At 37.9% G+C, this 14,188-nt stretch overlaps 3 protein-coding genes and 1 long non-coding RNA gene across 7 annotated transcripts in view; 3 read left to right on the forward strand and 1 right to left on the reverse strand.

Moving 5' to 3' along the window:
- LOC110267323 overlaps window positions 1-7,728 on the forward strand; it is a 19,884-nt gene extending 12,156 nt beyond the window's left edge. The window contains exon 2 of the long non-coding RNA XR_002354808.1: window positions 7,627-7,728. This is a non-coding gene — a long non-coding RNA (uncharacterized LOC110267323). The remainder of the gene's footprint in view (window positions 1-7,626) is intronic.
- On the forward strand, window positions 3,888-5,586 carry LOC107618575 (peptide deformylase 1A, chloroplastic). 2 transcript variants are annotated; one of them, XR_001615298.2, is made up of 5 exons: window positions 3,888-4,399; window positions 4,492-4,581; window positions 4,669-4,736; window positions 4,813-5,114; window positions 5,543-5,586. XR_001615298.2 is itself a non-coding variant. In XM_016320682.2 (4 exons), the coding sequence occupies exons 1-4, from the start codon at window positions 4,070-4,072 to the stop codon at window positions 5,051-5,053; spliced, it is 729 nt and encodes a 242-aa protein (XP_016176168.1). In that variant the 5' UTR covers window positions 3,888-4,069; the 3' UTR covers window positions 5,054-5,372. The 2 variants fall into 2 exon arrangements, 1 of the variants encoding a protein (XP_016176168.1); XM_016320682.2 differs by lacking the exon at window positions 5,543-5,586 and having other exon boundaries at window positions 4,813-5,372.
- LOC107618574 (probable polygalacturonase At1g80170) lies at window positions 5,553-8,213 on the reverse strand. Of its 3 annotated transcripts, XM_016320680.2 has the most exons (9): window positions 7,796-8,212; window positions 7,595-7,726; window positions 7,313-7,483; window positions 7,196-7,216; window positions 6,907-7,114; window positions 6,568-6,649; window positions 6,373-6,481; window positions 6,164-6,280; window positions 5,553-5,989 (listed from the first exon to the last, which is right to left on the reverse strand). In XM_016320680.2, exons 1-9 carry the CDS (start codon window positions 8,030-8,032, stop codon window positions 5,693-5,695), a joined length of 1,374 nt encoding a protein of 457 aa, XP_016176166.1. In that variant the 5' UTR covers window positions 8,033-8,212; the 3' UTR covers window positions 5,553-5,692. The 3 variants fall into 3 exon arrangements, with proteins under 3 accessions (XP_016176166.1, XP_016176167.1, XP_020968260.1); XM_016320681.2 differs by lacking the exon at window positions 7,595-7,726 and having other exon boundaries at window positions 7,796-8,213; XM_021112601.1 differs by having other exon boundaries at window positions 7,313-7,726; window positions 7,796-8,213.
- LOC107614612 (pentatricopeptide repeat-containing protein At1g52620-like) lies at window positions 9,529-13,363 on the forward strand. The gene is made up of 2 exons (XM_016316754.2): window positions 9,529-12,528; window positions 12,878-13,363. Exon 1 carries the CDS (start codon window positions 9,778-9,780, stop codon window positions 12,238-12,240), a length of 2,463 nt encoding a protein of 820 aa, XP_016172240.1. The 5' UTR covers window positions 9,529-9,777; the 3' UTR covers window positions 12,241-12,528; window positions 12,878-13,363.

Below are 14,188 nucleotides of genomic sequence, written 5' to 3' on the forward strand. Positions count from 1 at the left end.
CTTCTCATTTTGGCCAATCATTTCTTTGTCGACATTCTTCAACTGATCTTGGCTCAAGATCCTTACTTTCATGCATGATATCTAATGCCACATTATATGCAAATATTTCATTGACAATTGTCTTATTTCGGTCCCATTTATCTCCTGTAAAGACATAATTTATCGAGATCTCGTCATTTTCACAATGTTCAGGTACCTGAACGTCTTCTGGCGTTATATCAGAATTTTGGACAACTGCCGGTGTCTTTACTATGTCTTTTTCAACAGGAATATTATTTACCTCTTTTCTCTTTCAAGGATTTTTATCTTTGGAACCGACAGGCCTGCCACGCTTCTGGCGTGTATTTGCTTTCGTGGCTATTTGTCCTACTGGGTCATCAATTCGAATTGGGGCATTTTCCGCCCTGCCACGCTTCTGGCGTGAATTTGCTTCAGTGGCTACTTGTCCTATTGGGACGTCAATTCGAATTGAGGCATTTTCCGCTGGTATGTAAGATTTGGTTATTCTCTTTGTATCGGAAAATGCATCAGGCAATTCATTTGCTATTCTTTGCAAATGTATAATCTTTTGAACTTCCAGTTCACATTGCCCTGATCGAGGATCTAAATGCATCAACGATGATGCATTCCAATTAAGTTCCTTTTCAGGAAGCTTATTCTCTCCCCCTAATGTTGGAAATTTTGATTCGTCAAAATGACAATCCGCAAACCGGGCTTTAAACACATCGCCAGTTTGTATCTCAAGATACCTCACTATAGAGGGAGAATCATATCCAACATATATTCCCAATTTTCTTTGGGGTCCCATTTTGGTGCGATTAGGTGGTGCAATAGAAACATATATCGCACACCCAAATATTCTTAAATGGAAAACATTTGGCTGCTGGCCAAAAGCTAATTGCATAGGAGAGAATTGATGATAACTCGTTAACGAATAAGTGCTGCGGCATGTAAAATAGCATGCCCCAAACCGAGGTTGGAAGATTTGTTCTCATAAGCAAGGGTCTAGCAATTAATTGGAGGCGCTTAATAAGTGATTCTGCTAACCCATTTTGCGTGTGAACATAAGCTACTGGATGTTCAACACTTATTCCATTAGCCATACAATAAGCATCAAAAGCTTGGAAAGTAAATTCACCAGCATTATCAAGACGAATTGCTTTGATTGGATTTTCTGGAAATTGTGCTTTTAATCGAATAATTTGAGCCAATAATCTCGCAAACGCCAGGTTGCGAGAAGATAATAAGCACACATGTGACCATCTCGAAGATGCGTCTATCAGGACCATAAAATATCTAAAAGATCCACATGGTGGATGGATAGGTCCACATATATCACCTTGAATCCTTTCCAGGAATTCAGGAGACTCAAATCCAATCTTTACTGGTGACGGCCTTAAAATTAAATTTCCCTGAGAACATGCAGCACAACAAAATTCACTAGTTTTAAGAATCTTCTGGTTCTTTAGTGAATGTCCATGAGAGTTTTCAATAATTCTTCTCATCATGGTTGTTCCCGGATGACCCAATCGGTCGTGCCAAGTTATGAACTCATTTGGGCTAGTAAACTTCTGGTTTACAGTGGCATGTGATTCAATTGCACTAATCTTAGTATAATACAACCCAGATGAAAGTGAGGGTAATGTTTCTAATATAACTTTCTTATTTGAATCATGAGTTGTGATACATAAATACTCATGATTTCCCTCATTCATCGTCTCAACATGATATCCATTTCGGCGAATATCTTTGAAACTCAACAAGTTCCTCAGAGACTTGGTAGATAATAGTGCATTATTTATTATAAATTTTGTTCCTCCAGGAAACAAAATTATAGCTCTTCCGGAGCCTTCTATCACATTGCCTGAGTCAATAATAGTGTTAACATATTCCTCTTTTGGCACAAGATGGGTAAAATATATATCACTTTTGAGAATAGTGTGCGAACTTGCACTATCCGCAAGGCATACATCTTCATTACATATCCTTGCCATTCTTTGTCGTTCTTTTTCAAAGATGCCTGGTAAAGATCGACTAGGTGCCTTGGGGTACGACAGGTACGAGACCAATGGCCCTTTCCACCACAGCGGAAACACTTCTCCTCGGTTGATTTATTCTGCCCGATATTCCTTTCTTTGTCCCACTTCTGGTGAGATCCTCTCTTTTGAACATAATTTTTTTCCTTCCATAATTTTTTTTGTTATTAAAAGCTTGCCATTTACCTCTTCTGGGGTAATGATTTGCCGCATTTACTTCAGGAAATGGGGCGGCGCCAGCTGGGCGCGCTTCATGATTTTTCAATAACAACTCATTGTTGCGTTCGGCAACAAGAAGGCAAGAAATTAACTCAGAATATTTCTTAAACCCTTTCTCTTGATACTGCTGCTGCAGGAGCACATTCGAGGCATGGAAGGTTGAGAAAGTTTTCTCTAACATATCATGATCAGTTATTTTTTCCCCACACAATTTCATTCGTGAGGTGATTCGAAACATTGCAAAATTATATTCATTTATAGATTTAAAATCTTGTAAACGCAAATGCGTCCATTCATATCGGGCCTGAGGAAGTATCACCGTTTTCTGATGATTATACATTTCTTCAAGGTCTTTCCAAAGATCTGCAGGATCTTTTAATGTAAGATATTCATTTTTCAATCCTTCGTCAAGATGACGACGGAGAAAAATCATGGCTTTGGCTTTATCCTTGTGGGATGCATTATTTTCAGCCTTAATGGTATCTCCAAGATCCATTGAATCAAGATGGATTTCAGCATCTAGTATCCATGATAAATAATTGTTTCCAGATATATCAAGAGCATTGAATTCAAGATGAGAGAGTTTCGACATAATGAAAATTTGTTACCTGAGTCTTCCTAAAGTTTGATCAGAGTCTCGTGCTGATAATGTGTTGTGAAATAAAAGATATATATATATAATAGAGATGTATAAATAGAAGACTCTAGTATTAAAATAATTAGCTCAATAATAATTTATATATATATAATAATATTATATGTTGTAATGTGTATATATATACAAAGATAGAAAGAAGTATTAAAAATAAAGAGAGAGAGAATCGCATTTGTTTATTGTTACAATCTCAATATAATAAAGATGATTAATATTGCTATAATATTATATGTAAAGAGTAATAGAAAATAGAATTTAAAATACTTATAAAATAAAAGAAGAGAAAGAATTGTAGAAGAAATATAAAGAGAAGAGTATTTGATTGTAACATAAAGAGAGAAGTGATTTTATTATTATTTGCTTATGTTGCCGTGTAAAGCCTAAGATCATTCCTCTATTTATACAAATTCAAGGTTCACATTTTCAAAGGTTGGAAAGCATGCACCGCACATTCTTAAATGCATGTACTTTCCAAGAGTGCTTGCTGAGTAGACATAGAATGGATATGGACATCCATATCGTAACATCTTTTTATTTTTTGGTGTATTTGTTATGAAACACGGACACTTTGTTGAGTTATCGTGTCGAGTGTGTCGGACATATTTCGGACACTATACTCATCAACACTCATCCGACACGCGTGTCTGTGTGTCTTAATAAAAAATAAACAAAATTTTCCGGACACGCCTAGACACACCTAAGTATCATTACGTGTCAGTGTGTCCAGTCTTATTCTTAACATATATTCTTAAAATAAATTTAGATATAGTATATATTATTATTTATTAAAACAAAATATTTTAAATACTTGATATAATTAAAAAATTTGAAGAAAAATTTGATTAAAATATTTTTTTTGAGACCAATTTAAAAAATATGTGATATTTCAAGAAATAATTTGACCATTTATTCGTTTACTCATCTATTTATAGTTTTGAAAAAATAAAAAAGAAAAATCATATGCTGCCTTCCACTGTTCTCCATAGTTCCTTGGGGTTTGCATATCCTGCAGGGCCCGCCCATCTAAAAGGTGACACGTTCTGGAGCCCAAAAAGAAGTCCCTTAACCTAACACCCGTTTTTGTTAAGTAAGTGGGCTTTCAGCCCAAAATTACAGATAAAAAAAAAGAACGCCACCATAGTACGGTCCCTACAGGGTGATGGGGGCGGTGGTGCAGCGGTTGTGGTTGCTCCGTTCGCATAGAGCTCCCATATCACTACTACGGAGCTCAGATACGACGTCATTGGCGAGATGTTTCAGCTCCAAAGCAGGGCCAGGGTGGTTTCGCGGGCTCGAAGGGAACAAAAAGTCGAAACTGCCCTCCATAGTGAAAGCTGGAGAACCGGTTCTGCACGAGCGTGCCATGGAAGTGAATGTGAAGGAGATAAAGTCAGAAAGAGTGCAGAGTATTATCGATGACATGATCAAGGTCATGAGGAAAGCCCCTGGTGTTGGCCTCGCTGCTCCTCAGATTGGAATCCCCTTTAGGGTACCCCTAACTTTCTCTTTCTTCCATTTTCTATTAACAATCTCAATGCCAGTCTTAGTAATTTCATTTTAATTTTCGTTGATTCTGTGAAGATAATTGTTTTGGAAGATAAAGAAGAATATATTGGTCTTGACACTAAGGAAGAGGCTGAAGCTCAAGATAGAAGACCTTTTGATCTCTTGGTGTGAGCAAATTCACATTTTTTTCATTAAGCTCTCTTACTTCAATCATGCATTATTGTTATTATTATTATTATTTGTTCGTGACAGGTTATCTTGAATCCTAAGCTAAAGAACAAGACCAACAGGACAGCCCTTTTCTTTGAAGGCTGCTTGAGGTGTCTCCCAATAACTTGTTGTTATCCATTTTTATCTTTTACCATTGGACTATTACCATAGTTTTCATCTTTGCAGTGTTAATGGATTTCTAGGTGTTGTGGAGCGTTACCTCGATGTTGAGGTTTCCGGTTATGATCGTCATGGTGAGCCCATCAAAATAAATGCTACAGGTTGGCAGGCTCGGATTTTACAGCACGAGTGCGATCATCTGGATGGAACTCTCTATGTTGATAAGATGCTACCTAAAACTTTCAGAACTGCCGAAAACCTGGACTTGCCTCTTGCCTGTGCCTGCCCCAAACTTGGTTCCCGCTAACCTTGCGGAGGGCTCAAGTTGAATGGAGCTGCTGCCTCTGATGATCAGGCCGTCAACACAGGTTGGGTTTTATTGCAAGATTCATTGACTTACAAATATTGTATCAGTTTCAGAATAAGTTTTGTTTACATGTTGCAGTAATTTCTATTGCAATATGTTCATTGTTTTTATTTGATTCACTAGATATAAGTTTGTTATAGCTTACATTAGAAAAGTTTTGGGAAAACTCTGATGGTGTCTATCTTCTCTATAAGTTGTATTATTACAATGTATTTGGATTATGTACTATCACACTATGGAAGTTTTTTGACTTTTTTTCTTGGTGTTCTCCTTGTGATCCTACGGGATGAAGTACTGTTTAGCACTCCAATGCATGAAATTGATATAATTTTTTTAAAATTTTTTATTGTTAGTTAATGGGAAAAAAAAGGAAGGTTATTGCATATAAGGTTGAGTCCAAATCTGTGATCTAATAGTCACTATTTCTAGGGAATTCATGGACATAACAAACAGATTGTTGGAATTTACCAAAACGAAAAGAACAGACACTAAGGAGAATAATCATCGATGGAAATGTAACTTCTGTGGATTCTCTATAATATTCATCATTGTCTGCGAAATCGTGTACTCGAGTAAAGTTCAGATTGATTCAGCAGCAGGTTTTGATCCTAACGACACTCTCTGTTTAATGAAATTGTCATTGCTTAACAAACAGGAAGGAGGGTACACAAAACCCTGAGTAGAGCCATAAGCTTGCCAGCAGTAAGATGATGTGTTTCCTATGAAGGAGCATGATGCTGATACAATAGAAATATTTTCCAGATATAATCCTTCACATGGAGATGTATCACTGCAAGCAAACTTAATTGCTTCTTTGGTGGCTGAAGTTCCCTGAACATTAATGAAGGATATGCTCTCTACTTTGACGGCTGAAGTCTGCAGTCAGTACAAGAATTAAGCTATCAGTTCCAGTGATTATGATAAGATGATTATGCAGTTACTCTGCTCCCCAAATCATACCATATTTCAAAACCACATAAGGTTTTTACCAGAAAACAATCCACAATGGTGGCAAATGAATGAGAGTTAGAACCTTCAAGAATTACATACCTGATTCTTACATGGTTTTGGGGAATCACAGTAGTATTGGTCTATTATTATTGGGTTTGACACATTTTCCATAAGAATATTCTGAAACGTGATCTTCGACGCAAAACCTGCCCCACCCTAATAAAAATTGCAGGCAACAGATTTGTGTGAGTATGAAATGGGGGAAGTTATATATAACTTGGTGAAAAATGTGAGATGAAGAAAGTTACCTGCCATGTTTTGATTCTCACCCCATTGTCAGTGTTGGAAAGGTAAGCTCCATTAACGTATATATCTTGCGCCTTCTCCCATACATTTGATTTTCCCAAGCTTCCAATACTGAAAATAAAAACCAGTGTCAATTAACATTTGTTCTCTTCTTATTCTTAATGTGTTTGTGAACTGGAAATGAAAACTACTTTCACCTGATGCCATGGCCTGGACCACATGTAATGTTTCTGATCCACACCCGTGAAGAATTTCGGACTATTGAGATGCAGTCATCTCCTGAAACCAAACATTATGCAGGGAATTATTTTCTTTTGACAAATTACTAGAATGCATACTTTGTACTTTGTACCATTTTTCCTCAAAGTAACATGCATGACATTCCGCATGTCCCAAATTCCAATCATTGGTATGTGTATATTAATCTAAAACATGAACAACCACTATCTAATAATTGCACGATTACTATCAAAAGTTACATGTTAATATTACCCTAGAAAGAAATCATAATAACTTTTTCTTTTAGGCCAACACACCTGTTCTAATTAGGGTATCTCTGACCTCAACACCCTTACATACGCTAATGTGGACTCCATCGGTATTAGGGCTTGAAGGAGGTGCTAACACTCTAAGATGGGATGCAACAACCCGCATGCAACTAGTGAATGCCAAGTGCATTTGCTGGCTATTTAACAGGGTAAGGTTCTTCACTTTCAGGTTCTTGCATTTATGAAAAGTGAGGGCCTGCAGTGTAAATGTGGTTTCATTTAATACCAGGCACCGAATAATATGTTACTACCTCCATGTTAAATAACTGTCACTAACCGTTGGAGCAGGATGGCATGGCTGCAAAAAGGACACATTTTGAAGACACTTTCAGTTACCCAGATGATTAGACTTGAAGTAAACATGAATTTAAGGTTGTAAGGAGCTAGGCAATACAATTGTGGAGTTGGTCTTGCATGATCTGGCCCACCATTCATGTCCCATTCCATTGATGCTTCCACCACCTTCTACAGTAAGGTGATTCACCCCATGGAAGTAAAGCCACTTGCGCTGATTTAAGCCATTCCATACTGCAGGGTCTTTTGGAGCTACTATTGTACCTAAAATCTTTAAGAACATCAAGTAGATAAAAAGTTTTACATAAGTGTGTGTATAGTCAATGCAGATGCTAAGATTTACATGTGTATACGAGAGATTTGATTCTTTATTTGTGCATACCCTTAATGTGATCTTTGATTTACAATGCCCAGCAATGTCAACTGGATAGATAAGAAAAGTTTTCCCGTATGGAACATCAACATTCGCAAACCCAGGGAAAGAACAAGCAGTTTTCCAAGCTTCTAGGAATGACTGAAAACAAGGTAAAGTGATGGTTACCAAATATGGAATAGGGTTGAAAGGAAACAACTTTGAGATTACCTGGGTGTCATTATGAAGGCCATCCCCTTTAGCAGCAAAATCAACGACAGAAATGACCCGTCGAGATCTGGGTCGAGTTCGGGTTCTGGTTCTGGTAAAGGTGGAACGTGGCAGCTGGATAAGAGGGTCAAAGGCTTCTGCGCGTTCGGTGAGATATTGAGTGACAAGTATTGTTACCACATGAATGAAGATAACGATTGTTGTTTTTGAGGATGAACAATATCCCAGGTTCTTCATTCTCTGTCAGATTCAGGCCATTCTTGGTTTCCAATCATTCACTCAGAAATCAGAATCTAACACTACCGACATTTTGTCAATTGTTACACAAGAGTTTAGATGAGGCCCAAACCTGCTTTTAAGATCACACTACATAAAGTTAAGTATCACTTATTCACTTGGTCAATGATGGGAGTTGTTATTAAAAGGAAATCATTGATTAGTGTTGGTTAAATAAAACTAATTAATATTAATATAGTTCCTTTAGAAGACAAATGGAAATATAGGTGTTATATTTGGCTTGTGCCCAATACTCGTGAAAGACGAAAGTTCCTTACTATGTACTCTCACAATCTTCACTTATTATTTTTAGTCCATACATGATACAACTGATATAAGTCCTGCTACTCTTTTTTTGGTTCTCTTGAAATTTCCTTCTTGTTTTACTTGTGCTTCTCTCTCTCTCCTGCCTTGTATAAGATGCATGAAATATTGCCTACAAAATACAAATCCCTCACTTTTTCTTTTTTGATGAGTGGTTAGTTATGGATCTCTGAAGATGAGAGAAAAGCCAAATAAATCGGCAAAGCGGAGGTTTTGTGTAAACCGGCCGGTTCGAAGCTCCTTTTTGTTTTCCTTTTTCAAAACGACGTCGTTTTGGGTCTTAAAAAAAAAAAACACGAAACACTAGAATACCTCCCCAATCCCCATCCCCATTGACCCATTCCCCTCAACAGCACCCATTCCCCAGTAAGGCAGCAAGCTAGCAACACCTCCAGGCTCCAATCCCGCCGGCCGTCTCGTCGTCTTGATGCGGCTTCGACGACATCCGCTGCTCGCAGGTCGTCTTCTCCGTCGCGGTTCTTTGCTTTCCGGCACCTTGCTCCGCGTCGGCGGCGCTGTCGTCGCGTCCTCTCCGTCCACTGCCTCCTCTCTCGGACAGGTCGGTGGTCTCATCATTCCTCACTTCTCTAAGATCTGCATTATGCCATTATCTCTGTTTTTTAGTTATTCTGTTCTGTTTATGTTAAATGATTAATTATAACTGGTTGAATTTGTTGATTCTTGATTATGAATTTGTTGATTCTTGATTATGAATTTACTGAATTTGTTGAATTTTTTATTGAGCATCTGTTTAGTGTAGTGATAGTTTTTTTCTGTTGAACTACTATGGTGTTGCTTTTAAATGTATGTTGAATTGAATGGTTATTTTCAAGTTGAATGCAACCATTTTACTTGTAGTTAGGGCTTGTTATCCATTTTTCAATTTCTCATGGTTGTTTGTCTTAGTTAGGCACCAATCTTATTTATAATTTAAATCATTCGGCAAATTTAGGCTTGAAAACATGTTGGCAAAACTGGTTTTATGTCCAAAACAGGTTTTAGTGAATGCATATATGGTTGTTTTTGTCTTGCCTAACAGGAACCCTTTGAAGTTTGAATTGAACAGTTGAAAATAGGTTATACTCCCCAACATTGAACAATTTGTTTTATATTCTTTATCTATGTGAAATCGGTTTTATCGATTCAAACAGTAATTTATCGGTTGAACTAATAAATCAGTGAATCAGTATTTTGACCGGTTTGATCACTAATTCGGTTCTTACAACTATGCTTATAGATGAATCACACAGTAACGTGGAAATGAATCCAAAATAATTAGCTCGTGTTGGTTGTAACAGAATCTGGTTGAACAATAAATCAACCAGCTCCAAGAAGGGAGCTTGTCTTTCACAAATGATTGGCACCATAAAACTCAAAATCCAATGTCAAAGGCCATCCTTGCTCGAATCAAACCCCGTAACCTCTCCAAAGCCACCACCTTTACGCCGACCCGCTTCAGTCCCTGCATCCACAACCTCGTTATTGACGCTGTTCGAATACTGGCAACCCACGCCCAATGGCAGGACTCCCTTGAGTCTCGCTTTGCAGAATCCGAGGTTCTAGTTTCGGACGTTGCCCATTTCATTCTAGACCGAATACATGACCCCGAACTGGGTTTGAAGTTCTTCGACTGGGCTAACTCGAGACCCTTTTCTTGTTCCCTCGATGGCTTTGCTTATTCCTCTCTTCTTAAACTCCTGGCAAGATTCAGAGTGTTCTCTGAGATCGAGCTGGTTCTGGACAGCATGAAAGTTGGGAACTTGAAGCCTACCCATGAAGCTTTGAACTCTCTGATTCGAGCCTACGGAGATTCTGGGATGGTTGATGCTGCCCTACGGTTATTCTATACAGTGCGGGAAATGCATGGTTGTTTTCCCAGTGTTGTCGCTTCTAATTCGTTGCTGAATTGTTTGGTCAAAAGGGGGAACGTTGAGGTTGCAAGGAAGCTGTATGATGAAATGCTTGTGACAGATGGTGGCACTGGTAAGGTTGTGGATAACTATAGCACCGGGATAGTGGTTAAGGGTCTATGCGGCTTTGGGAAGGTTGAGGAAGGTAGAAGGTTGATTGTAGATAGATGGGGGAAGGGTTGTGTGCCCCATGTTGTGTTCTACAATATGATTATTGATGGGTATTGCAAGAAGGGTGATCTCCAAGCTGCAACTAGAGTGTTCAAGGAACTGAAATTGAAGGGATTTTTGCCAACGTTAGAAACTTATGGTGCTATGATTAACAGTTTATGCAAGGAAGGGGATTTTTTGACAATTGATCAACTTATGAAAGAAATGGCTGAGAGGGGATTGCGTGTGGATATTCAAGTGTATAATAATATTATTGATGCTCAATACAAGCACGGTCTGGTGGCAAAAGTATCTGAGACAATGAGAAGGATGGCTGAGATGGGCTGTAAGCCGGATATTACTACTTACAATATTAGGGTTGGAAGGATCAAAGAAGCTGATGAACTTTTAGAGAGGGCAATAGAAAGGGGATTAATGCCTAACAAGTTTAGTTATACGCCTCTTATGCATGCTTATTGCAGAAAAGGGGATTATGTTAAGGCATCAAATATGCTTTTTAAGATTGCCGAAACAGGAGAAAAACCAGACGTGGTTTCGTATGGGGCTTTTATCCATGGAGCCGTTGCTGCCGGGGAAATTGATGTTGCACTTATGGTACGGGTTAAAATGATGGAAAGGGGAGTAATTGCTGATGCCCAAATTTACAATGTCCTGATGAGTAGCCTCTGCAAGAAAGGGAATTTTCCTGCTGCCAAATTGCTACTTTCAGAAATGCTTGACCGAAATGTTCAACCAGATGCATATGTTTATGCCACCTTGGTAGATGGATTAATTAGGAATGGTGAACTTGATGAGGCAAGAAAGCTTTTTGAAGTCATAATTGCAAAGGGTATAGACCCCGGTATTGTTGGGTACAATGCCATGATTAAAGGTTTTTGTAAATTCGGAAAGATGGCAGATGCTCTGTCATGCTTGAATAGGATTAAAAATGCACGTCATGCTCCAGATGAATACACTTATTCCACATTTATAGATGGGTATGTGAAGCAGCATGACTTGCAAAGTGCACTCAAGATGTTTGGGCAGATGGTGAAACAGAACCTCAAGCCAAATGTGGTCACCTACACGTCCTTGATCAATGGATTCTGCAATATAGCAGATTTGGGCAGAGCTGAAAAAGTTTTCGCAGGGATGCAATCTTTCAATTTGCAGCCTAATGTTGTCACATACACTATACTTATAGGGGGATTCTGCAAGACCGCTAAACCTGAAAAGGCAGCAACATTTTTTGAACTTATGCTGACAAATAGTTGTCTCCCAAATGACACAACGTTCCATTATCTGATAAATGGTTTGACAAATAATACAAACGCACTGGTTCTTGTTGAGAAAAATGAGTCTGACAAAGATTGCAGAACCTTGCTATTGGATTTCTTTGCAGTGATGATATCGGATGGATGGAGCCCTGTGATTGCTGCTTATGATTCCATTATTATTTCTCTTTGTAAGCATGGAATGTTTGACACTGCTCAGTTGTTGCAAACAAAGATGCAGAGTAAGGGGTTTCCTATGGATCCTGTATGTTTCAGCGCTCTGCTACATGGGTTATGCCAGAAAGGTAAATCAAAAGAGTGGAGAAATACTATAACTTGCGACATAAGTAAGATTGACCTACAAACTGCTGTTAAGTATTCCCTGATATTAGACAAATACTTGGGTCAAGGTACGCATTCAGAGGCTTCAGTTATTTTGCAGACCTTGATTGATGACTCCAGGGCTTCTGAGCATCCTGTAGAACATGATCTAAAGGTTATAGTAAGATAGGGAACGAGGAAATGTAATATATAAATGTAATATACGGGGAGTTAGAATTTCAAAAAAGATGACCCTTCCATATTTTTTATCCGGATTCTGCCATGCTTGAGGACAGCATCCATGAAAGAAACGATGCAGGTTTTTCATTCTATAATTATTTTTATGAAGAGGGTGTTTAGTTCACTCCGTGATATGAATTGAAGCTTGGGATGTGGCTACCTGTAAAAGCAGAGTCTGCAATATATACTGGCACTTTATGATTGATCATAGGCATTGTTCTCTTAGTTAAAGCTTCAGGTACATTTGGCAGTTCACTAGTTAAATTTGAACGTTTCCTATAAATTGCACCTGGCTCTTTTCCATCTTAGATTGGCAGCTACTTGGTTAATAGTCAGTTGGTCACTCATGGATGGTGAATATCTCAAATACTTTAGAAAATAAATTTGAAATTTCTGATTTTTCATAGAAATGGTAATTTGGCAAGTACATTTGCCAATGGCCACTGAAACGTGCTGTGATGTTATGTGCACTATCAAGTTTATGTTTATTACATTGAATTCAACTGGATACCCTTAATGTGTATATGAGATACTTGATTCTTTATTTGTGCATACCGTTAATGTGATCTTTGATTTACAATGCCCAGCAATGTCAACTGGATAGATAAGAAAAGGTTTCCCGTATGGAACATCAACATTCGCAAACCCAGGGAAAGAACAAGCAGTTTTCCAAGCTTCTAGGAATGACTAAAAACAAGGTAAAGAGATGGTTACCAAATATGGAATAGGGTTGAAAGAAAACAACTTTGAGATTACCTGGGTGTCATTATGAAGGCCATCCCCTTTAGCAGCAAAATCAACGACAGAAATGACCCGTCGAGATCTGGGTCGAGTTCGGGTTCTGGTTCTGGTAAAGGTGGAACGTGGCAGCTGGATAAGAGGGTCAAAGGCTTCTGCGCGTTCGGTGAGATATTGAGTGACAAGTATTGTTACCACATGAATGAAGATAACGATTGTTGTTTTTGAGGATGAACAATATCCCAGGTTCTTCATTCTCTGTCAGATTCAGGCCATTCTTGGTTTCCAATCATTCACTCAGAAATCAGAATCTAAGACTACCGACATTTTGTTAATTGTTACACAAGAGTTTAGATGAGGCCCAAACCTGCTTTTTAAGATCACACTACATAATTCACTTGGGCAATGATTGGAGTTGTTATTAAAAGGAAATCATTGATTAGTGTTGGTTAAATAAAACTAATTAATACTAATATAGTTCCTTTAGAAGACAAATGGAAATATAGGTGTTATATTTGGCTTGTGCCCAATACTCGTGAAAGACGAAAGTTCCTTACTATGTACTCTCACAATCTTCACTTATTATTTTTAGTCCATACATGATACAAGTCCTGCTACTCTTTTTTTGGTTCTCTTGAAATTTCCTTCTTGTTTTACTTGTGCTTCTCTCCTGCCTTGTATAAGATGCATGAAATATTGCCTACAAATCCCTCACTTTTTTTTTTATGAGTGGTTATGGATCTCTGAAGAGGAGAAAAAGACCAAATAAATTTGGGTTGCATTTATTGGGCCTATTTGGGTTGAAGATCCGTTGTAACTCAGGTCTCCAAAAATCTAAAAGCATAAAAAGATTACATTGTTACCAAAAAAGGATTACATTTACTGTCTTTTTGGTGTAGTTGCGTTTCCACAAGGGAAATAGCCATGTGATTTAAACTAAAAAGCCAACATAAAAGCGTGGGTTATGTAACCCCACACCATTGTGTATGTTTGCTTATAGCTTATTGCTGATAAATGATAGTTATAATAGAAAAAATGGGTGGAACTATGAATGTCTTCAAACTTCCATCAACATTTTTTGTTTCTTTATACAATCTCTTTTTTGTTTCTTTCTTGATCCCATGAACATAATAATCTAATAAATAAATCTATCATTACTT

This window comes from Arachis ipaensis, chromosome B09 (assembly GCF_000816755.2).
Source record: "Arachis ipaensis cultivar K30076 chromosome B09, Araip1.1, whole genome shotgun sequence".
Taxonomy (NCBI): Eukaryota; Viridiplantae; Streptophyta; class Magnoliopsida; order Fabales; family Fabaceae; genus Arachis; species Arachis ipaensis.